The sequence below is a fragment of the Cavia porcellus genome, unplaced genomic scaffold (genome assembly GCF_034190915.1).
Source record: "Cavia porcellus strain 051 isolate PalLab524CR breed Dunkin Hartley unplaced genomic scaffold, mCavPor4.1 scaffold_7, whole genome shotgun sequence".
In the NCBI taxonomy this organism is placed as follows: domain Eukaryota; kingdom Metazoa; phylum Chordata; class Mammalia; order Rodentia; family Caviidae; genus Cavia; species Cavia porcellus.
This window is the reverse complement of record NW_026947490.1, coordinates 24705715-24728640: the sequence shown is the minus strand read 5'-3', so window position 1 is coordinate 24728640 and position 22926 is coordinate 24705715. Positions and strand designations below refer to the sequence as shown.

At 51.6% G+C, this 22926-nt stretch overlaps 2 protein-coding genes across 2 annotated transcripts; both read right to left on the bottom strand.

The window, feature by feature from the left end:
• Positions 1 to 25: 25 nt before the first annotated feature.
• C5ar2 (complement C5a receptor 2) lies at positions 26 to 13818 on the bottom strand. The gene is made up of 3 exons (XM_003464698.4): positions 6898 to 13818; positions 4467 to 4543; positions 26 to 3058 (listed from the first exon to the last, which is right to left on the bottom strand). Exon 3 carries the CDS (start codon positions 3041 to 3043, stop codon positions 2021 to 2023), a length of 1023 nt encoding a protein of 340 aa, XP_003464746.2. The 5' UTR covers positions 3044 to 3058; positions 4467 to 4543; positions 6898 to 13818; the 3' UTR covers positions 26 to 2020.
• A 1343-nt stretch (positions 13819 to 15161) lies between these two features.
• C5ar1 (complement C5a receptor 1) lies at positions 15162 to 21637 on the bottom strand. Its single transcript, NM_001172922.1, is given in 4 exon segments — positions 15162 to 15383; positions 15385 to 15394; positions 15397 to 16364; positions 21560 to 21637. Coding segments are annotated over 4 exon segments (1035 nt in total). The 5' UTR covers positions 21563 to 21637; the 3' UTR covers positions 15162 to 15329.
• Positions 21638 to 22926: the final 1289 nt, after the last annotated feature.

The following is a 22926-nucleotide window of genomic DNA, read 5'->3' as shown; positions in this document are numbered from 1 at the left end:
GTTTACAAAGAAGGGAAAGTTACAATAAACAACAAAAAAAGATTTTTTTAATGATCAAGAGAATTGTACATGAAATTGCACAGAAATACATTTGGAAGCCCCCATGAAATTTACTTCTTTTTTTAAAAGACTAATGAAATCAACTAAAAATTGTCTAAGTCCACAAATAATGTTTTATCAAAGTTAACACAGTTCCCTCCTAATGGGTCCCTGATCTCAGTGGATTAGCATGAGGGTTTTTCAGACTTTTCAGGTGACTAAATAGATTATCCCAGAGGAAACAAGCATTGTACAAGACAGTCTTGGTGTTAGTAATTCATGGGTGACAATTCTGAGTTCCCAGTTAACCTACAAATTCCCCAAGTGACTGCTGGATCTTTTTTGTTGTTGTTGTTGTTCTTTTGCATTTTTATGGGTACCAGGGATCGAACTCACAACCACCTGCTTGCAAGGCAGGCACTTATGCCGCTGAGCTAAAGCTGGATCTTTTAAATTTCTGTCTTTCCTCCTCTCATCCCGTGAATTAGAACCAAATTTTTGTTTTTTCTGCACCCTGTTTTTCCACCTAGTACATGGGCTCTCGGAAGGTGGTGACCTCTTTTTGAACGTCTCTTACTTTATCTGGTATGGGAGTTCGTGAGAGGCTGAGGCAAGCGGATCGCTGTGGGCTATCGAGTGATTCCCAAACCACTCTGAACTGCATAGCTGGACTTTGTCTCAAGAGAATTTAAACCAAAACAAAACAAAAACCACAACGTCCTCTCCTGAAGTGTTCAAATGGCAAGTCCGAAGTCTAGGTACCAACAGCACTTGGTCCCTCAGGGAGGCTCCCGGGAGAATCAGCAGGTGGCCTCTTCGTGTCACTTGGACCACATCTGCCACTGCTGACCTCCTGCCCCTCTCTCTTAAGGACCACTGTGCTGACATCGGGCCCACCTGGACAATCCAGGACCACAGCCATCTCAAGACCTCTAACTAAGGGCCGAGGATTTAGCTCAGTGACACAAGCGCCTGCCTGGCAAGTACAAGGTCCTGAGTTCAATCCCTAGTACAAAAAAAATCCCTAACTAAGCCCCATCCGCAAAGCCCCATGGCCAGGTAAGGCCCCTTCACCACAGGCTCAGGGGACTATGATATAGACATTGTGGAGGCCACTGCCCTGCCTGCTGAAGGTCTGAGAGCTGGAGATGAATGTGTGGACTGGTGCAGGGGAGCCTTGAATGCCGAGCCCACGGCTTTGGATGTGCCTTTTCTTTCCATCAGCCTCCTGCCTCCTCCGCTCTGTCATCCTGAGTGTGCTGTCCTCCTGCTTGCACTTTCACAGTAGCCTCCTTGCATGGTTCTTCCCTCTCCCCCAACAAGCACAAGACCTTATTAAAATTTAAGGAAGATCAAGCAACATTCTTTACTCAAAATTGGGTTGCCTAAATAGGGAAAAAAACCCACAGAATACTCAGTGAATTTAAATTTCAGATAAACAACATAAAATGTTTGAGTATAGGTTTGTCTCCAGTGTTTCGGGGGAAACGATAGGCAACAGCTCCATGTCAGGGCTGTGTCCAACCTGCTCCAGGGCCTTTGCACATATGATTCTTGCTGCTTAGAACAACTTTCTTTGACTCAGATGTGAGCATGACTCCTCTCCCTCTTTTTCAGATGTTGACTCAACTTTTACTTCATTCAAGAGTCGTCACAGGGTTGACTTATTCTGCCACACCCATGCCTCTTTGTTCCCTTTAGATATTGTAGTGTCTATCACTCTGTGTTCCATCTACATTACTTTCTTTGCTTATTGGCCATTTTCTCCCAGCAGAATGTCAGCACCTGTTTCTGTTCTGCTCGCTGCTGTCTATCTCAGTGCCTCTTCTGTCAGGGCCTTGCATACAGCAAGCACATAATGAATGTTCGTTGATTGAATGAATGAATGAAATAAAAACGTCATTGAGCCCCTGGATCCAGCTCTACCTGAAGCCAGATGTGTGAGATGAGCTAGGAGACTACCAGCCAGTGTCCTCCTTGCCTACACCTCCATCTCCAACACCAGTTCCTGGCTGGTGGACACCTTGCTAATCACACTGTCCTCCTCCTCCTGGGACTCCCGCAGGGCCCAGTGACATGCAGCAGGCAGCGACTGGCGGAGTCGAGCCCGCCCGAAATACAGGAAGAGGAAGGGGTTTAGGCAACTGTGAGCAAAAGCCAGGCCCACTACCCAGGGCTCAGCATGCAGGGCCCGGGCCAGGAGTGCCGAGTGTGGGGCAGCTGAGGCCAGCACCAGCCCCAGCAGGTGGTAGGGAGCCCAGCACACAAAGAAGCCCACCACGACGGCTGTGCCTAGCGGCCAGTGACGTGGGGCCGCTCGGAGCAGCAGGACGATGTGGCAGCTGACCACGAGTGCCAGCGGCCCCAGGAAGCCACAGATGAACCTCATGGCGGCCACCGAGCCCTCCACGGTGGCTGAGCCACCGTAGTCCACAACACACTTGAGGCGGGCTGGGAAGTGCTCCTGGTGCAGGCGACGGTACAGGGCTGAGGGCACCGTGAGCAGCAAGGCCACTGTCCAGGCCGCCCCCCGGGCTAGCCATGCCCTGTGTGCCCATGGCGCCTCGGCCCAGCTGGCACAGCCAAGCGCCAGCAGACAGAAGTCTGCGCTGAGCACTGCCAGCAGCAGCACCCGGGCGAACATGGACAGCAGCACAGCTGCGGGCAGCAGGCGACAACCCAGCGCCCCGAACGGCCAGTGTCCCCGGTGCGCCAGGGGCACGGCCAGGAGCAGCCCAGACAGGCAGCACAGCAAGTCAGCCACCGCGAGGTGCAGGAACCAGGTGGCCCTGCGCCCGCGGCCGGCCCACTTCCCCGACACCCAGGCTACCATGACATTGCCCGGCACCCCCACCAGGAAGATGGCAGTGTAGAACAGCAGTGGGGCAACGTGGAAGGTGTCGATGGCCAGGCAGGCGCCACCTGAGCAGTCCACGGGGATATCCGGAAGAAGGTCCGTGTAATCCCCGTACTCGAACTCATAGCTGAGAGAGTTGTTCTCCATCTGAGCCCCAGATGCCTAGAAGGGAGAGGAACAGCGTGAAGAAACTCCATGAGCCTGCAAATGTGGCCCAGAGGAAGCCCAGTCTGCGTGCACTTCAGAATCTTAAATATTTACAAGGTGTGGTGGCATCAGTACTCCCAGCACTCAGGAGGCTGAGGCAGGAGGACTGCTGCAAGTTCCAGGCCAACTGGGGCTATGTAGTGAGTTCAAGCCAGCCTGAACTGCATAGCCAGAGCCTGTCTCAAAAAACAAAGTGAAACACTAAACTATTAGAACCCCAGCTAGTTATCACCTGGGTTCCGGAGTAACATGGCCCCTGGAACTTTCTATGTGAGGAGCTGTGCCCCGTGCCAGGGCTGTGAGCTACCAGCCACTCACAGGTGCTGAGCATTTGAAATGCAGCAAGTGCAGGTGAGAAACTGAGTTTCAATTTTATATGACATAAATAACCATTCATAAACCGAGTATGGTGGCACATGCCTATAATCCCATTTACTTGGAAGGCTGAGGTAGGAGAATCGCCAAGTCAATGTGGGCAACATAGTGGGTTCAAGTCCAGCTTGAGGGCCAGGAAGATAGCTCGGCATCACAGCGTCTGCCTGGCCGTGAGTCAGTTCCCAGTACCAAAAATAAAAGGTATGGAGGTTGAATGTACGTCAATGCAAAGGTCTTGCGTTCTGTCCCCAGTTCTAGAAAAGACAAAAAGCTGCCCATAGTTTGTGGCTATCTTATTGACAGTGATATTCTAAAGTGTTCTGAAATATAGAACATCCATCTGTTAGAACCTGAATTTCCAGAATTTAAAGTACTGGAGTCTGGCCAGGTGTAATAACACATAGCTGGTAGCCCTAATTAATCAGGAGGCTGAGGCAGGAGAATTGTTAGTGCCTGGGAGTTCAGAGCCAGCCTGGGCCTCATAGCAAGACCCTGTCTCAAAAATTATAATGTAGGGGCTGGAGGTTTAGCTCAGTGGCATAAGAGCCTGCCTTGCAAGCAGGCAGTCGTGAGTTCGATCCCCGGTACCGATAAAAAGTAAAAAGAAAAAAAAATTACAATGTAATACAATAAAATAAATAATAAAGCACATAAATATTAGAATCTGAATGTGCCCCAAGGGGAGAAAACATTAAGGTGTCTTCAAAGTATTTATCTTGGTTACTCTTCAACCCTAGATTCTTTGTTTGTGTTTATGTTTGCATTTGTTTCATTTTTGAGACAGAGTCTCATCATGTAGTTCAGGCTGGCCTTGAACTCCCAGTGCTCCTCCTGCCTCAGCTTCCTGAGTGCTGGGATTACAGCTGTGCACCACCACACCTGGCTTCCAAGCTGTTTTAAACACTGTACCATGACACGTGATTTGATGCTATTTTGTTAAATCCATTGTGCAAATGAACAAGCTGAGGCACTGAGGTTGGTAACTTACCTAAGATTCCTCAGAAGGCAGCTGCGTTTCCGGCCACGTGTGTTGGAGCACACCTGGAATCCCAGCCAGCTGGGAGGCTGAGGGAGGGGGAGAGTGAGAATTCAAGGTCAGTCTGGGCTACATATCATGAGCTTGTCTCCAAGGAAAAGAGAAAGGGTTGAGGGTGTAGCTCAGTGGCACAGCGTCCCTGGCTTCAGCCCCCAGCACCACAGAAACAAAACAGAAAAGAGCTGAGTTGTCAAACTACGAGCCCCACACCCTGTGATGTCCTTGTCCCCAGATCAGAGGCAGCAGGGCTGTGACTCTGCGCAGGCCTGGCCCTGTGACCCGAGTGGCAGTCAGGGCTGCCTTGGTCCACCCTGCACTGTGGCGAGGCTCCCACAGCAGAGCTGGCCGGGCAGCAGTGTGTGGCCCAGAGGAGCCCAGAACCAGGTGCAGCCCCAGTCCAGGCCTGCAGCTCAAGACTGTCACTCTCAGAGCTCTTGCAGGAGAGTGTGCAATAGGAAGGACCGGAGGAAGTTGGGACATTGTCCGCCCTGTAAGGTAGCAAGCAGAGGAGGCCAGGCCATGTCTCCATGCATTCATGCATTCAAGCCCGGGGTGGGGCCCTGCTGCTGGCCTTTCTCACCCCTGGAGTACAACATGCACCACTCTTAATAACTCAGCTCTCAGGAGCTTCGTGGCCTCTGGGAAATCATCTCTCTGTCCTTCTGGTTCCTGTCAAGGAGTCTCAAAGGATCTGCCATAGAGGGTGCTGTAAGATCAGCATGAAGCTGGGTGTAGTGGCACACACCTGTCATCCCAGCGCTCAGGAGGCTGAGGCAGGAGGATCACTGCAAGTTCAAGGCCAGCCTGGGCTACATAGTGAGTGCAAGGCCAACAGCACAGTGAGACTCTGTCTCAAAAAAATCAGAATAAAGCTAACTAAATAAATAATAGAAGACAATTGCTAAGCACTTATGCTGCGCCAGACAGGGCTCCAACCACCTAGGAGACAGGGATGGCTCCACCCCTGGTTCCCAGAAAATGAATAATGTCCCTATCACCCTCATTTCCTTTTCCGGAAGCTCAGCCTGCCTGCTTGGAGCCCCGCCCTGCTGAGCCCTTCGTATGCCCAGCATCCAGGACAGGACAGTCCTGGACACGAGCAGGTACTCAGTCTGCATCCGGGAGTGGAAGATGAAGGAGGAAACTGAGACCATGGACTGAGCTGTCACTCCGACACCACTGTGTTCTGCGAGCTCCTAGCCAGCATCTCTGAGCTTGGCCCTGGCTGGCCTCACTGGGACTCTTGCCCTGGGGGCTCTAGCTCAGGACCCCTTGCCTCTGACCAATGACTGCCATCTCCTGCTCAGGGAAGACACATGGGCCAGGGACAGGGACACCAAACATGCACCCCAGCACTGCACAAGGAGTCTACGCCTCAGAAATGAACAAACCACAGCAAGAACACAGATGGCTTCCATAGTCTGGTGTTGGGAAGGAACCCAAAAATCTGTGCTGACAACTGCACCTATAGAAAGCCCAAAAAAACAACCTAAGGAGCTGAGTACAGTGGCGAGCCTGTAGTCTTAGCTGCCCAGGAGACTGAGGCAAGAGAATGACTTGAACCCAGGAGTTCAGGGCCAGCCTGCAACATAGCAGGACTCTGTCTCTAAACAAAGTAAAGCAAAACAAAAAAGATTAAATCAGGGGCTGGGGATTTAGCTCAGTGGCATAAGTGCCTTCCTTGCAAATGTGCGGCCGTGAGTTCGATCCCTGGTACCAATAAAAACGAAAAAAACTAAATCAGTGGGGGCTGGGGATTTAGCTCAGTGGCATAAGCGCCTGCCTTGCAAGCACGCAGTCGTGAGTTCGATCCCTGGTACCGATAAAAAGGAAAAAGACAAAAGAAAAAAAAAAAGACTAAATCAGCAAAAGTACTCAATGGGGCAACAGAGGTGGGGGCAGAGCTCACACTAGCGCTGGATACACAGGAACATTCAGTTCCTGAGTCACAGGGATGGGTGTGCTCAGGGCTGGAGTGCTCACCTAGCATGCTTAGGGGCCCAGGTTCCATCTGCAGCAAAATAAAAAAGTCACAGGGCCACCAGTTGTGCACATGCTCTGCTCTCTGTGTTAGCTGAGGATCAGCTGAAGTCTCAGGAAGCCCCACTTTTGCAGTTGGGGGCTGCTCACGGAGCAGGCAGTCCTTTGACAGATTCCCAACCAGTTGCAAGGAGCTGGGCATGGTAGTACACACCCTCATCCCAGCACTCAGGAGGCTGAGGCAGGAGGATTGCTGAGAATTCGAGCTCAGTCTAGACTATGTAATGAGTCCAGGTCAGCCTGAACTGCACAGCAAAACCCCATCTCAAAAAACAAACAGAAGAAGCCAAGATCATGAAACCTCTTCTCCTCCTTTCTTCCCTCCTATCTCGTCCATTCTTACCGTGCTTTTCAGGAGGGTCCTTGGTTTGGCCAGATGTCCCTTGGGAGCACCATCCAGGCCTGCAGGCAGGACCCAGGACCTGGCGTCTCTTGGCCCAGCCCGGACTGGCGGATTTCAGGAAATGAGTGGTGTTCCCCTGGCTCTGGCACTCCACTGCCTGTAAACCTTCCTGACCAGGAAAATTTGGAAAGGCCTCTTCCCAGCCCTGGGATGTGCTTGTCCTGAGTTTTTCCTGTGACTCACACGTTCCCAAATCACAGGGTGACAGCAGGGCTGGAGAGGCTGAAGTGGGTGGAAAGGCGACCGTGTCCTCCTCCACCCTTGTTTTTGTCTCTGTCGTCTGCTTCTTGGAAGCCAGCATGAGTGTGTGGTTTGGCCTTAAGGCCAGAGGTCTTGACCTGGTCCAGTTTCCACAGGCACCCACTGCCCTGCCTGTGCTGGACCCAGCGCTGTGCAGAACCTGGCAGCCACCCAACACATGCAGTGCTATCTCCAAGCTGGGCCTTATCCCGCACACAGGAGGCTGAGGCAGGAAGATCTCCGAGTTTGAGGCCAGACTGGGCTACAATAGTGAATTCAAGACCAGCCTGAACTACCTTCTTTCAAGAAACAAAACAAAACAAAAAACCACCACAGAGACGGGAATATTCTTACAATAACCCAAATCACACCACCCAGGCTCCACTAGGGGAAGTGGCTTCAGCTCCAACTCCGGAACCTCCATGCTCAGCAGTTCTTTGTGCTGTGCTGTGCCGTGGGAGTTGAGGGCTGTAATTATGCACCTGCTGTCATTTAGGGAATAAAGTCCTGCAGTGAGAGGAAGTCATTTCTCAGTCAGGAAGCCAGGACCCATCCTGTGACCCAGATGTCTCTCATCACCTCTCTGGTTGACACTGTCTTGGCAGAGTGCAGCCCCTATGGAAACCAATGCCCTCCTCCCACCTCTGCCACCCCAGGTCCCCGGGGAATCCCTTTCGGGTCAGAGAAAGTGGAAGATGGAAGCTAGACTCTGGCAGCAGACCTTTTCTGGGGTCTTCCCTGGGGGTCCCTGTAGGCTGGGGGTGTCCTGGAGGCTCCAACTTGCCAGTCATTTCCTCCAGAGAGACACTCAGAATGAGACGATCCCAGGAGGGAACCCAGCTGACCCTATGACTCTGCCTGCCATTTCCCATTGCCAGCTTTGGAGATCAAAAGTAGGTTAAGTTTCAGCAAAATCCCCGGAGAGGAAAAACTGGATTCGTGACAGGAGGAGGAACCAAGGAAGGAGGAGCAAAGGCTAGAAATACAAGGTTGCTTTTCAGGGTGGGGAAAATGTTCTGGAACTAAAGACCAAATGGTTTCACAACAGGGTGAATGTACCAAAAGCCACTTGCAATAAATGTTACCACTTGTGTGGAGTGTGGTGGCACAGGTCTGTGAGCCCAGCGCTCTGGGAGGCTGAGGCAGGAAGATCCTGAGTTTGGGCCCAGCCTGGGCAAATCACCAACACAGTGAGTCCCTGTCACAAAATTCAGATTAAGGGGCTGGGGATTTAGCTCAGCGGCATAAGCGCTTGCCTTGCAAGTAGGCAGTCGTGAGTTCGATCCCTGGTACCGATAAAAATGAAAAAGACCAAAAAAAAAAAAAAAAAAAATTCAGATTAAAAAACGGCAAGGGATGTCGCTCAATGAGAAGACCCTGGGTTTGATCCTCAGTAGTGCAGAAAAATTCTGTGCATGTACTATAATTTTTCAAAAGCAAAAACTACATAACTGTTACATCTCTCAACCCCAAAGAGGCTGAATTTTTATTAAGGTTGAACCTCACAGAGTAAGAACCCGGCAAGGTGAGTAGCTAAGACATGGAGCCAGTCTCTTTCCTCTTCCGAACGATACAACACAGAACAATATACGTGCAGTGTTTAATGCATGGGGCTGGGCATGGCGGGGCACATCCGGAATCCCAGCACTTGAGAGGCAGAGGAAGGAGGGTCACCGAAAGTTTGAGGCCAGCTAGTGAGTTCAAGGCCAGCTTGGACTATAGAGTGAGACCCTGTCTCAAAGAGCATTGATGCATGGAAAATAATAAATAATAATAATAAAACATGTACAAGTCACAAAGTGGCACATCTCTGAAACCACAGTTTGGAATCTTCAAGTAACAAGGTTAATGCCTGTTTTTTGTTTTTTGTTTTGTCTTTTATACTTTTTATGGGTACCAGGGATCAAACTCACAACTGCCTGCTTGCAAGGCAGACGCTTATGCCGCTGAGCTAAATCCCCAGCCTAACGCCTGTCCTTTTAGGAGCAGGGGGTTCTGGGGATCGAACCCAGTCTTTGCATGAGCTATATCCCCAGTTCTTTTTTAGTTTTTATTTTGTGATAGGGTCTCACTAAGTTGCTAAATTGCCCAGGTTGGGCTCATTTTTTTTTTTTTTTTTTTTTTTTTTTTTTGGTACCAGGAATCAAACTTGGGACCTTGTGCTTGCCAGGCAGGCACTTATGCTGCTGAGCTATATCCTGGGTTCAAATTTGTGATCCTTCTGCCTCAGCCTCTCAGACTGTTGTGATTATAAGTGTGAGCCATTCTACCTGATTTTTTCAGTGGGTTTTCTACTGCTGTAACTAAATACCACAAACTGGGTGAGTTGTAAAGAATGAAGGTTTATTTATCCCATGGTTCTGGAGGCTGAGAGGTTCGAAGTTGGGGGGTCACATCTAGCCAGGGTCTTTGTTATGGTTTGATAACTAGTGGTCAACTTAATGCCAGCTGGATTACATCAGCATGCATTGAGAGAAGATGCTCCACCTGAGGAGGGTTGCCAGGATAAATAGGTGGAGAAGAAGGGAGGTGTTGAGAAGGATTGAGGCGTTATGGAGGCATTGTTGGTTCTCTTACGAGTTGCTGTCTGAGCTGCTGTCTGTTGGTTCTCCTGGAGAAGCTTTGGTCTTCACATCGAGCATTGCTTCCTGGCTCCGGAGGGGAAGACATGTGCTGCTTGGTCTCCAGGATGAACTTGTCACGCTGCTTCCTGTCACGTACCCGACTGTGCTTGTGGTCGGAAGAGCTCGGGGCCTCCGTGTCGCTGAGGACAGCTGTAGTGCCTTTCAGGACAGCCCGCTCTTTATTGTGTGACTTCTCGGCTCCAGCGTAGAGCCCTCATCCCACTAGCACAGCTCCTTCATCCTGCTGGCATAGACTTTCTGGCTTCCACCGCTGACCCTTGGGTCTTCCCGGCATGAATCCGTAAAAGAGACTGGCGTGAGTCCTTCTTGTGGGCTCTGGACTTCCAGTTGGACTCGTGGAGGCGTTGTCCTGAGCTCTGGGTTTTTATCTGGACTCATGTGGGACATTGCCATGGGGTTTAGACTCTTGACTAAATAATCTATGTCGTTGGTGTTGAGGATAGATTTCCTGCATTCTCCTGTGTTAACCTCCGGTGACCATTATAAAAATATTATAAACTCCATGTCATGACCTGAATTGTTCTCTGTGTACAACCCCTGACTACAACAGTTGTTTTGCTGGTGGCCAACCGAGGTATCCCACAGTGACAGCACAAGCTCAGGTCTGTGTGCTACTTGAGCAAGCCACAGCCCATTGCGTTAGGGCCCACCTTGATGGCCATATTGAGTCTTAATCACCCAGAAAATCCTCACTCTACACGCTAGGGTCACGTTAAGTTTCCACCCTCTTTGTAGTGCACAGTGAGATTAAATTTCATCATGAGATGGCAGGGTCTTTCAAACGATAACAACTTTTCAGAAAAAAAAAAAAAAAGATAAACATATTCGTCTTTGTGAGGCAAGAGGTCACGTGAGGTCTCAGCACAGCTCCTCACCCTGCTGAAGTAGCTTGAAAGCCCCTGGGGAGGGAATGGGTGTGGCCAGGTACCAATAAAATTTTATTTACAAAAACAAACCGGGGTCCAGATTTGCTAGCCCTGATCTCAATCAAAGACTCCGAAGGCTTGAATGTCAGAGACATAGCCTCTCAGACCTTGAGAGTCACACAGCATTTGGCATGAGGAATCCTACTTTGTGAGGTCAAGGCTATTTGCATCACAGGATTCTGGAATGTCACTCTGCAGCCTGAGAGGACAAGAAGCCAGAATTTAGAATTTGGTTGTAAATTCTAAATCACCCAAGCTGGGCTCAAATATGTAACCCTCCTGCCTCAGCCTCCCAGATTGTTGGGATTATAAGCATGAGCCCTCCTATCTGACTTTTTAGTGGATTTCTGTTACTGTAACTAAATACCACAAAAAGAACTTTGTAAATGCCCTGAACATTAAAACTCCTGAAGTATTCAAGTGAGGCAGATTCTGTGAAGCAAGGTCACACATGTGCACGTGCGTGGATGTGCTTGTGTCCAGGGACTGAACCCAGAGCCTCCATGCTGAGGTACACCTCGAGGCCTTTTTTAATTTTTATTTTGAGGCAGGATCTCACTAAGTTGCTAAGTTGCCCAGGCTGAGCTCAAATTTCCAATCCTCCTGCCTCAGCCTCCCTCAATGCTAGAACGACAGGTGTACACTGCCACACTCAAGCCAGAAGTGCTGTGGGTGCAAAATTAACGCCAGATTTCAGAGACTGAGCACAAAAACAAATATATATATAACCATTCAACATGTTTTTATTTATTTGTCTCAAAGTGCCAGACTGGACCCCAGGCCCTCACCCATGCTTTACCATGGTGACTCACCTAAGAATTTTTAAAATATTAATTATGTATTGACGATCAGATGCTGCCTTAAATTTCTGGGTTAAATAAAATATGGTCCCAAAATTAACTTTAAGCAAACTTTTTGTTCTTTTTTTTTTGTGCTAAGTGGCAGGAAAATGCACACTTCTGTTATCCAGGGTGACCCCAGTCCTGGGTGGAACACAGATGTGAGGCTGAGGGTCCAGCTGAGGTCTGAAGAGCAGATGCACAGGGCGTGGTGGTGGCAAATGCCTTTGATCTGGGCACCTGGGAGGCTGAGGCAGGAGTATCCCGAGTTCAGTCCAACCTGGACTACACAGTGAAACCCTCTCAAACAAATGAACAAAAACCAGCTGGCCAATGGGATGCAGGAGCTGGAGGTGGGGCAGAGCGCTCACTGGCCCCCCTCATCATCCATCCGCTTCCCTCCCTCCCACTTCCTCTTTTGACTCTGTTGACCCAGCAGATTCTCCAGACCACAGATTGGGCAATGACCTAACCTCTCTGGCAACTTCCGCCTAGGGCCGGGCTGCTCAAGCTGGGTGGAAGTCGCAGCGGTGCCAACTGGGATCCCACCAAGGGCACCTCTGGAGGACAAGGGTGGCTTTGAGGTCGCAGTGTTTCCTTGGTTTCCTCCTGACATGCGTAGGGGAGCCCCCTGGCTTCCCCTCACCCTTCAGACCTGCAAAACCAGGCGATGGTCAGTGACAGGGGCAGACTGGGCATACAGGGAATAGTGGTGCACATGGCTGACCCCAGCACTTGGCAGGCTGAGGCAGGAGGATCTCAAGGTTGACTCTAGCCTGGGTGACTCAGTGACTCAATGAGACCTGCCTCAAAAGAAATTTAAAAAGGCCTGGGAGGCAGCTCATCATGAGGGCTTCAGTTCACTGTACCCCCACAAACACAGCCAGGCTCACAGGGGAGCGTGGAGAGGCAGTGGGGAAGTCAGGGAGAACTTCCTGGAGGAAGTGGCACCTGGAGAAAGGCAGATGGGGAAGCAGCCGAGAGCACAAAGGAGAGAGGAGGCCAACCAGAGTACAAGCAGACAGAAGACTGGTGCCAGACAAAGATGGAGGAAACCGAGGACCCGGATGGGTCCCAGCCCTGTGCCACTGTGGGACAATCAGCTCGTTCTCTGGAGGAAGACACAGGAAAGGAAGAGATTAGGGAGGATGTGCGGGTCGGGTGGGCGTGGGAGAATGATCTGGAAGGTGGAGGGGGAGGTTATGAGATCAAGGGGGAGACAGAGGCAGGAGGATCGCAAGTTTGAAGCCAGCCTGGGTTAAGAAGTGGCCCTGTCTCAAGCTCATGTAAAAAACCTAAGATGCAGCCCAGAGGTAGTGCCTGCCCTGCACACGGAGGCTCTGTACTCAGTCCTCAGTACTGAGGAGGAGGGAGGGAAGGCGGAAGGAGGGGGGATTTTTTAAAAAATTGATTAAACATTTAAATCATATGTTGGATAAACTGAACCAAATAAAATAGGATTCACTTCATGACTGCTATTTTACATGTTAGCTGTCATTCAGAGTGACATAATGTAAATATATTCGTGTGAATGTAAATACTTCGTGTGAGTGTGTTAACACACACAGCTAATTCTCTGCTTACACTGGGGTTTCACCCAGATGAACCTACGTAAGCCGAAACCAACTCAAATCAGAAATTCATGTATTAGCGGAGCGTGGTGACACACACTTGTCATCATCCTAGCACCTGGGAGGCTGAGGCAGGAGGATTCCTGCAAATTCTAGGTCAGTCCAGGCTGTAGAGTGAGACCCTGCCTCAAAAAGAAACAAAAGCAAAGAAACAAACCCATGTTCCATCCCCAGCAATAAACCAACAAAAACTGAAAAACCAACAAACCTGCCCTCAGAGCACTCCTGCCTGGCCTCAGGAATCCCTGCCAAGCTCACCTGCCAAGCCTCCTCCGCCTCTGGCTGTGCAGCCCTGTGGATGGAGCGCCCTTCAGTCTCCAGGACCCTGACCCAGGGACCCCTGACCGCGCCACCGCGGAGGGCACCACTACTACTGTGCGCAGTGTTTCCTTCGCTTATGTTTATTTTTTTGGTGCTGGAGCTGAACTGAAGGCCCAGTGCACACCAGGCGAGCACTGCCTCGGAGCTGCCCAGCCCCTGCGCTTCTCCTCTTCACGGTGTCATCACTAAAAAGCTCAAAAGCACAGCCGGCCGTGATGGCGCACCCAGTAATCCCAGCCCTTGTGAGGCTGAGGCAGGAGGAGCTTTGCAAATTCAAGACCAGCCTGGACTACAAAGTGAGCCCAAGGCCAGCTCTGAACTGCATAGGGAGACCGGGTCTCAAAAAGAAAAACAAAATAGCACACCTGTGCTCACGCGGGTCCACACCCTTCTCTCACCCGTGCACGCACAGTGTAGGTGGAAATTAGGCATTACAGGCAACACGGCGTCCCCACGTACTTTTATTTCCATTTCACACCGTGCAGAGTCATTTCTAAAAAACGCAGATTAGTCGCTATAGGAGTCCACTGAGCAGCACTCTCGAAAAGACAAAATCGTCCAAACCTGGGTGCAGGGTCACCAGCACCCGACCAGGAGAGGAGTGGGCGTGGCTGCGTGATGGGAACGCGGGGGGGCGTGGCTACGCGAGGGCGGGGGTAAGGGCGGCGATGGGGACCTCTGCCCTGACCCGCTGGAGATGTGCGTGGCTAACATAGCTCATCCTCATCCGGCAGAGCGCATCCAGGCGCCCTTCCTGCGGTCACAACGGTGTCCAGGCTGCAACCACCTAGGGATAATGTCCCTCTTTTCAAAAGTACAAACAAAATAACAGTTTGCAAAGTAAAAATCTCAAATTCTCTTAAGCCACGCCTGGGAGGTGAGTATTGGGTGAATATCTGCCCAGGCAAGGTGACGGCACCTCAATCTTCCGTTTGCTTTTTGCTTAACATCAAAAAACACAAAACAAACGACAAAAGCAAGAGCCAGGCTTCTGACATCTGGAGGCTGAGGCAGGAGGACTCTTGAGTCCAGGAGGTGAAGGCTAGCTTACACAACATAGTGAGATCCTATTTCCAAAAAAATCAAGACAAAAAACTCAATGAAGTAACATTCTGACCTAATGTTTTTCTTTAAATGAACTCACCAAAGATAGGATTGGTCCTCCCATTTTGCCTTTATGGTGAAGAGGTAACTTTTGAGATACTAGTTATTTTTTTTTCCCCAGCTCTCCAAAAAATAAATATACAACTATGTTTGGAAGGCTAGAATGATGCCGCATGCCTGTAATCCTAGCTCTCCGGAGGCTGAGTCAGGACTATAACTGAGTCTGAGGCCAGCCTGAACTGCATAGTGAAACCCTGTCTCCAAAAAAATAAAAAAACAAAGTTAGAATGGTGTTATCTGCACGTGTCCTATGTATTCTATGTGCTCTACTTCCACTTGGCTGGCACACACACTGCTCTATGCAAAGCGTATGTACACCAAAGACATACCCAGAAAATCTGATTGAAAGAAAAAAAAGAAATAAAAAAGAGATGAGAATGTAGCTCAGTGAGAAGACCAAATTGGGGGGAGAAAAAGAAAAAAGAAAAGAAAGAAAAGCTGGTGTGGTGGTGTACACCTGTAATCCCAGCACTCGGGAGGCTGAGGCAGGAGGATCACTCCATGAGTTGGAAGGAGGCCTAGGCTACACAGCACAACCCTTTCTCCAGAAACAGACCCACAAGGAAGGGGGACTGTCCAGGGCACAATGGCCCGGGAGGCCTCCTCTCACACTGATTCACTCTTCTGGGGCATGGTGTCCACCGTGGAGCGCGTGAAAGACCTGGTGTCTCTGTTCAGCGACTCCTCGGTCAGCACGTTGCGCAGGACGCTGGGCAGGGACTTGAGCAGCCGGCCCTGGAAGCCGTGGCCGGCGACCACATAGATGATGGGGTTGATGCAGCAGTTGATGTAGGCGAAGGCAACACACACGGCATCCAGGGCCTTGGTGTTCCTGTAGGTGGCCGAGTTCGGAGAGTGCCAGGCCAGCAGGATGCCCGTCACCTGGTAGGGCAGCCAGAAGACAAAGAAGCTGCTCACCACGGCCACCACGACCTTGACGGTCTTGGCTGAGCGCGTGGCCTTGCGGCTCCAGGTCCGAAGCAGCAGGAAGGTGTAGCACGCAGTGAGCGTGATCAGCGGCACAATGAAGCCCACGACCAGCCGCACCAGGGCCACGGCCCTCTCCTTGGAGATGTCCCGGCCATAGTCAGTGACGCAGTACACCTTGAAGGAGAAGTGCTCGTTATGTGTTCTGCGGTACAGGAAGGATGGGCTGGACAGCAGCAGTGCCAGGACCCAGGCCACCCCACAGGCTGTCCAGGCCAGGCAGCCACCCCGGAAGCGCTGGCACCAGATGGGGCTGAGCACCAGCGCCAGGCGGTCAGCGCTGATGGTGGCCAGCAGCAGGATGCTGGTGTACATGTTGAGCAGGATGAGCGAGGGCAGCACTTTGCAGGCAGTGTCGCCGAAGTACCAGTGGTTGAGGTGAACGGTGGACACAAGCAGGATGGGCAGTGCCAGGCAAGACAGGAGGTCGGCCGCCGCCAGGTTGAGAAACCAGATGGCGTTGATGTGGCGCCGGGCCTCGCACGCCGTCACCCAGACCACCAGAGCGTTGCCCGGCACGCCCACCAGGAACACCACCACCATGATGACCACAGCGACGAGGTCCCCAAAGGACAGCCTCTCCACGTAGTTGTCCACGAAACCGTCGGGGAGAAAGGTAGAGTTGTAATCGTAATCGTAGCTCACCGTGACCATCTAAGCAGAGGAGAGAGGTGGCAGGGTCAGTGTGCCCCCTGTGCCCAGCAGCCCGTGCCCAGCAGCGTGCTTGATGCCCCACCACCTCTTGGGGTCTCAGCCTTCCCAGGCCTAGGGAAACTGAGGCCAGGAGTGCACTGGATGGTGTGGCATTTATTCAGACATTGACAGGCTTCCTTCCTCACGGTCTCCCTCTGCCACCTCCCCCGGAAGCCCCTGGGCTTGATCGCACCTCCCTCAGCAGCCAAAGGGTTAAGTTCAGCTCCTTTCTAGTGCGTGAGACAGCTGCCCCTTTTAAAGGGGCTTTGTTTTGTTTTGTTTTGTTTTGAGACATGGTCTGACTGTGTAGTCCAGGCTCTGCATGAACTCACTGTGTAGCCCAGGCTGGCCTTGAATTCCCAGCAGTCCTCCTGCCTCAGCCTCCCAAGTGCTGGAATGACAGGTGTGTGCCACCACGCCCAGCTTGTTTTGCTTTGCTTTGGAGTTTTGTTTGGTTTTGTGCACTACAGAGACGTTGACCCAAGGCCTCACACATGCAAGGCAAGCACTCTATCACTGAGCTACATCCCAGCACTAGATTTTTAGTGTCACCTGCCAATGGGTGTGACAGTAATGGGAGGCTTTCCAGGAATATGAGTCAGTATGTCATCCTGCTTTCCTGTCTTGTACCCACACAGGCACTTGGTCATCCTTGGGCTCCATCTTCCAGTGGCTACTCAAGAAGGCCAGGGCGCCCAGTGCTGCCCTGCTTACCCGCTTACCCGCTTACGTCTGCAATCACAGACGTAAATAATATTTTAATGCAAAGAACCAAAATGAGTGTAAAGAAAACTCATGGCGGGGGCCGGCTTTAGCCCAGCGGTTCCTTCCAGTCTGGCTTCCCAACCGCCCGGGCCGATTGGTCCGGTGGTTCGAGACCCGCGGGCGCTCTCCAGTCCTTTAAAAAAATAAAATAAAATAAAAAAAGAAAACTCATGGCGGAAAAAAATCCAGTTTGAATCAGCGCCTGTTGCTGCTGTTCGCTTTCGGAACCTGCATTTTTGTGCAAGAGGACCCTGGTTTGCAATTCGCCTGCGGTTTGCATTCTCAGACCTGGGGGTGGGGGTGGGGTGAGGGGTTGCACAGGAAGATGACTATGTGACACAGTGAGCACACACATTGAGCAACTCGAGTGGAGCCCCTCCTGGGCGCCCCTGCTCTGGGACTTGTTTGTCTATTTAGGGTCTTACTAATGTCCCCACTGCTAAGTGCACCAGGCAGGCCCAGTGCAGAGGGCTCCTTCTGCTGCCACAGCCTCAAGTGGCCCTGGGCCGGGAGCACTGATTCATCCATCCTCGTCCTCTGGGACCATCCCTACCCAAGCTCTGTCTTTGCTACTCACAGCCTCTTGTGAGCCGGGCAGGCCACCCGTCCTATCTGTCACCACCTGGAAAACTCCATGTTTCTGGAGGCCTCGTCAGAAGCAGAGTCAGAATGTTTGGGCACAGCCAAAGAAAGAGTGAGGAGCAGGACACCCAGGAGGCTGAGGCAGGAGGATCACTGCGCGTTAGAGGCCAACCTGGGCTGCATAGTGAGTTCAAGACCAGTCTATACTGGGCAGTAAAACACTGTCTCAAAAAACAAAACAGAAAGCCAAAACCAAACAGTCAGATAAACAAAAACCACTCAGCAAAAGAAAGGGCTATAGAGGGAGGGAGCTAAAGGGAGAGAGGGAGGGAAGGAGGCAGGGAAGCGGGGAGAGGAAGCCAGGGCTGGATGGCTCAGAACCCGGTGCCAGCCCTTGGGGCTCCGTAATATTCCTCCAATTTCCCATGCTTAAGATTCCCCATAATCAAATAAAGGACAGAAAGCCCCTGAGCTGAGCGCTTCTTCCCAGACTCGGCTGGGCGCCATCCTGACGGGAGAGGAAGGCTGCTGGGGACAGGAAGGCAGGTCTGGGTCACAGGTGCCAAGCACCGCAGCAGGCTACCAGCGACACCCACGGGCTGGGCCTTGGCACAGAGCGACACCCATTGCCAGCCCTTTGTGTTTTTTTACCCTGAGACAGGGAATCTCTAGGAGAGTAAGCTTCCCAGGCTGGGCTCAAACTCGGGATTCTCCTGCCTCAGCCTCCTGGAGCGCTGGGACTGCAGGCCTGTGCCACCAGGCTTGTCTTGAGCCACTCTCTCTTCATTTCTAGTTTCCACCTGTGGCCCAAAGTCAGCCAGGGCTGTCCAAGGGCGTGGTGACAGTGTGAGTCTGGACAAGGAAAAGCCCGGGTGGGCTGATGGGTTAGGTCACTGGAGCAGAGTGACTCAGCCACCCACTGGCACGAGCGACTGACAGATGCCCTGGTGGGGAGAACTATGAAAATGCAAAGCCAGTGACACAGCCTGGCACTTAGGTCATAGGATCGTACAGATATACGATGTCCAGGAGGGGCACTGTGAGAGAAAGGAAGCAGACTCGGGTGCCAGGGCCCAGGTGGGGCACACTGGGGTGGCTGCTTCAGGGGCCTGGGGCTCTTTCAGGAATGGTAGAGATAGAGATTTTATGAAGTCGATGTGGCCTGCCTGTAATCCCAGCACTCGGAAAGGAGGCTGAGGCAGGAGGCTCTCCAAAAGTTCAAGGCCAGTGGACTACACAGCCAGACCCTGTCTCAAATGAAAGAAAGAAAGAAAGAAACTAGTGAGACTGTGGTTATACAACACTGTAAATATAGGAAATGCCACTGAATTGTACATTTTTTTCATCTTTTTGAGACAGCATTTCACTACACAGTTCAGGCTACTGCCCTTGAACTCACAACAATCCTCCTGCCTCAGCCTCCTGAGAGCTGGGATTACAGGCGTGCACCAGCACGCTGTGCTAAGTAGTGAGTTTACTCAAAAGAGAAAGTCAATGTCTGCCACACACATGGGAGACCCCATACAGAACTAGAGCAAAAGGTCAGCCCCCTCTAGAAGGTGTCACCAGGGAGACAGGCCGGACAACAGTGTCACGTCACGTGGTGACTTCCCAACATCCATCACCGTTAGGCTTCTGGTGGTGACATCCTGGATTATAAGAAACAGACTCTGAAGGCTTGGGGGTAAAGGGACACAAGATCTACACTTCCCTCACAAAAACTGTGAGGAAATGATGGGGGGCAGACAGGTAGATGCATAGACAGTGGGTAAAGAGATGCTACAATCAGGGGCAGTGGGTGCCTGCATACAGATAGATGCGTGATAGAGCCACAGATGACAGCCCAGATGCAGGCCCAGCCTGGGCCAGCAGCCCCTCAGCTACCCACCCCACTGCCCAGCCCCCACCCTTCCTTCCCATCAGCCACCTAGGCCCAGCAGGTCCTTAGGCTCTTGAATGTCCCTTCGGAGGTGACCCAGGGTTGCAGGATGACTCAGAACCCAAAAGGCAAAGTGGGAACCCCAGCCCTGCTCTCATTCCAACCAGCTGACAAACGCCCCTCCGGTAGTGACCTCACCCTGTCTCTCCAGCCTGCTGACTTTGTAAAGCCAGAAAAGAACATAGTGAAGCCAGCACATTGCCGTTACCAGGCTCTTCCCAACTCAAAATACTCTCCCTATGTGGGTTGCCACAGGGTACCAAAAAAAGTTGGGACTGGTTGAGTTCAAGATGGTCCAACTTGGCAGTGGAATACTACACAGCCATCAAAAAGAATGAGGAGCCAGGTGTGGTGGTGCACATCTGTCAGCCCAGTACTCTGGGAGGCTGAACCAAGAGGATCTCAAGTTTGAGCAAGTTGGGCAATTTAGTAACTCAGTCATATCTATCTTTAAAAAAAATTCTAAGGGATGGGGATGCCAGGCATGGCAGTGCACACCCATAATCTCAGCACTTGGAAGGCTGAGGCAGGAAGATTGCTGTGAGTTCAAGGTCAGTTTGGGCTACGAAGTGAATTCAAGGCCAGCCTGAACTGCACAGTGAAAACTTGTCTCAAAAAGATACAAAGGAAAAAGAGGGGATGGAAAGGGATGGGGCTATAGCTTAGTGCAATGCACCTGATTTAATCCCAAATATCACACACACACACACACACACACACACACACACACACACACACACATGCGTGCGCGTGCACAGAGGAAGTTAATTTACTGGTGTTAAAGGAGACCTCCAAAGAAAAACCCCCCAGATCCTGGGGTAAAGGAGAAAATCTAGGACAGAGTGTGGGCAAACATGGTGTCTAGAAAAGGGGAAACTGCTGTCCCAGGGTGTGTGTGTGTTTGTGTGTGTGTACAGCAGCACAGGAAGTTGTATCAGTGGCTCTCCCTGGGGAGGCAGGGAAGAGAGTTCGGGGGAACTGGATTAAAAGGCTGCTTGTTAGGAGATTGAGCCCAGGGCCTCGGCAACGAGCTACACCCCCAGCCCTTTCTATCATTTTTTATTTTGAGATAGGTTCTAGCTAAGTCACTAAGTTAGCCACATTAGACTCAAACTTGCGACCCTTCTGCTTCAGCCTCCTGAACAATGGAATTACGGGTATGCACCACAACACCTGGATAGTCACGCTCATTTTAATAGGAGGCCCTGCCAGGCATAGTGGCACATGCTCGTAATCTCTCAGCTAGGTGGGAGGCTGAGGCAGGAGGATCGCCGGGACACAGGGCCTGCACACACAGGCAAGTGCCCGGATGCAGAGCCACACCTCAGCCCTATCTGTGGAGACCCAGCTGCAGGGTTTCCTGCCAGGGGAAACTTCTGGGGTCCCAGCCCTGTGGGGTGACTTTGCAGCTTTTTTCTTTCTGTTTGGTACTGGGGATTGAACCTACTCTGACCTACAGCTACAGCCCTTTTATTTATTCATTAATTTTTTTTGAGACGGGACTCTCACTAGGTAGCCCAGACTGGCCTCAAATTTGGCCTCAGATTCCTGCCTCAGCCTCTCAAGTGCTGGGATTACAGGCGTGCACCACCACACCTGGCTTTTAATTTTTTTATTCTGAGACAAGGTTGGGCTAAATTGCTCAACTGCCCAGCTGGGCTCCAATTTGTAACCCTCCTGCCACAGCCTCCTAGAGTACCAGGATTACAGACCGCAGCACCATACCTGGCCGCATCGCATTGCATCCCTGGAGTGTAAGAGACTGGGATGAGGACAAGGGGACGGAGGGGACATGGAGGACCGGGTGAGGGAGGAAGGAAAGGAGAGACACGCAAGGAGGTGGTGGGGACAGAGAAAGGGGCCCACTCACCATGTCCTGGGCACCTAGGGTCCTGGGCTCTGTAGCAGCTGGAGGCTCAGTGGCTGTGGTTTTAAAGCCCCATGGGCAGAAGCAGATAGGAGGAAATGACCGCTCTTTCGTCCCCTGGCGTCACTGGTACTCACAGGACACCCAGGATGGGGCGTTGCATGGGGCCCACACCCAGTCACAGAGAGTGGATGGCTTGGCCAGCAGAGAAAGCCCTGACCCAAGAACAGAGGAAGCCAGTGGACGGCCAGGGCTCAACTCCCCCAGCCCCAGTCTCCTCATGGGAGGACATCTCTCTCTGCTGGTGCTCGGTTCTGGGGAAGAAAGCTCAAGGGCCCAGTGAGCCCGGCTTGGGGCCATAGAGACAGAGCCTGTGACCCTTGTTCGCCCCAGGTTGCTGTGGGGAACAGAAAGGTTAGGCAAGGTTGAGGTAGTGGCCGATCTGTGGCTTTGCTGTTAAATCCTCCCAGAGTCTTGTGATAAGAAGGGGCCTCCACCAGCCGCAGCCACCGGCTTAGAAATGGCTCCATCTCTCTCTCTCTTTCTCTCTCTCTCTGTCTCTCTCTCTGTCTCTCTCTCTCTCTCTCTCTCTCTCTCTCTCTCTCTCTCTCTCTCTGTCTCGCTCTCTCTCTCTCATCTCCATCTCTATCATCTCTAACTCTGTCTCCTTCCCTGTCTCTCTCTCTCTCTCTCTATGCCTCTCTAGTAGCAGGCATCAAACTCACAGCCTGGCACCGGCTCAGCCACATCCTTATTACCAAAGTCGCACCCCAGGTGCCCGCTGTGCCTCTGGACCCACATTTGGACAATGTCTCCGCGACGTCGGCAGACGTGGCGGTCTTGAGCTTTGCAGGGTGCAGGATGCGTTGCTTGGTCGGGCTTTCCAAGGTTCCGGGGATTCCAGCTCCGCAGGCGTGCTGTGTTGTTCTACCGTTGGCCTCAAGAGGGCGCCTGAGAACCAGACCGAATCACTAGGATTTTGGTGGTGGTGTGTGTGCGCATGTGTATGCGTGTTTTTTGTTTTATGCGTGTGTTTTGAGACAGGGTCTCACTATGTAGTTCAGGCTGACCTTGCACGCATTATGTAACTCAGGCTGGCCTCGAACTCACAGCAATCCTGCTGCCTCAGCCTCCTGAGGCAGATCTAAGTGAAAAATTTGCCCATACTGGATTCAAATTTGGGATCCTCCTCCCTCAGTCTCCCATGGAGTGCTGGGATTAGTCTTGCATCACCACGCCCAGTTTGTTTTGTGCTTTCAAATAGGGCTGCAGAACTTTAAATTTATACAAAGGAAGGTTAGTGGTGCATGCTTGTAATCCCAACACCCTAGGAGAACCACAAATTTGAGCCCAGTTTGGACAATTCAGTG

Bases quoted from the DNA above. Each gene is read 5' to 3' on its own strand.
- C5ar2 (XM_003464698.4), bottom strand. From the start codon at position 3,043: ATGGAGAACAACTCTCTCAGCTATGAGTTCGAGTACGGGGATTACACG.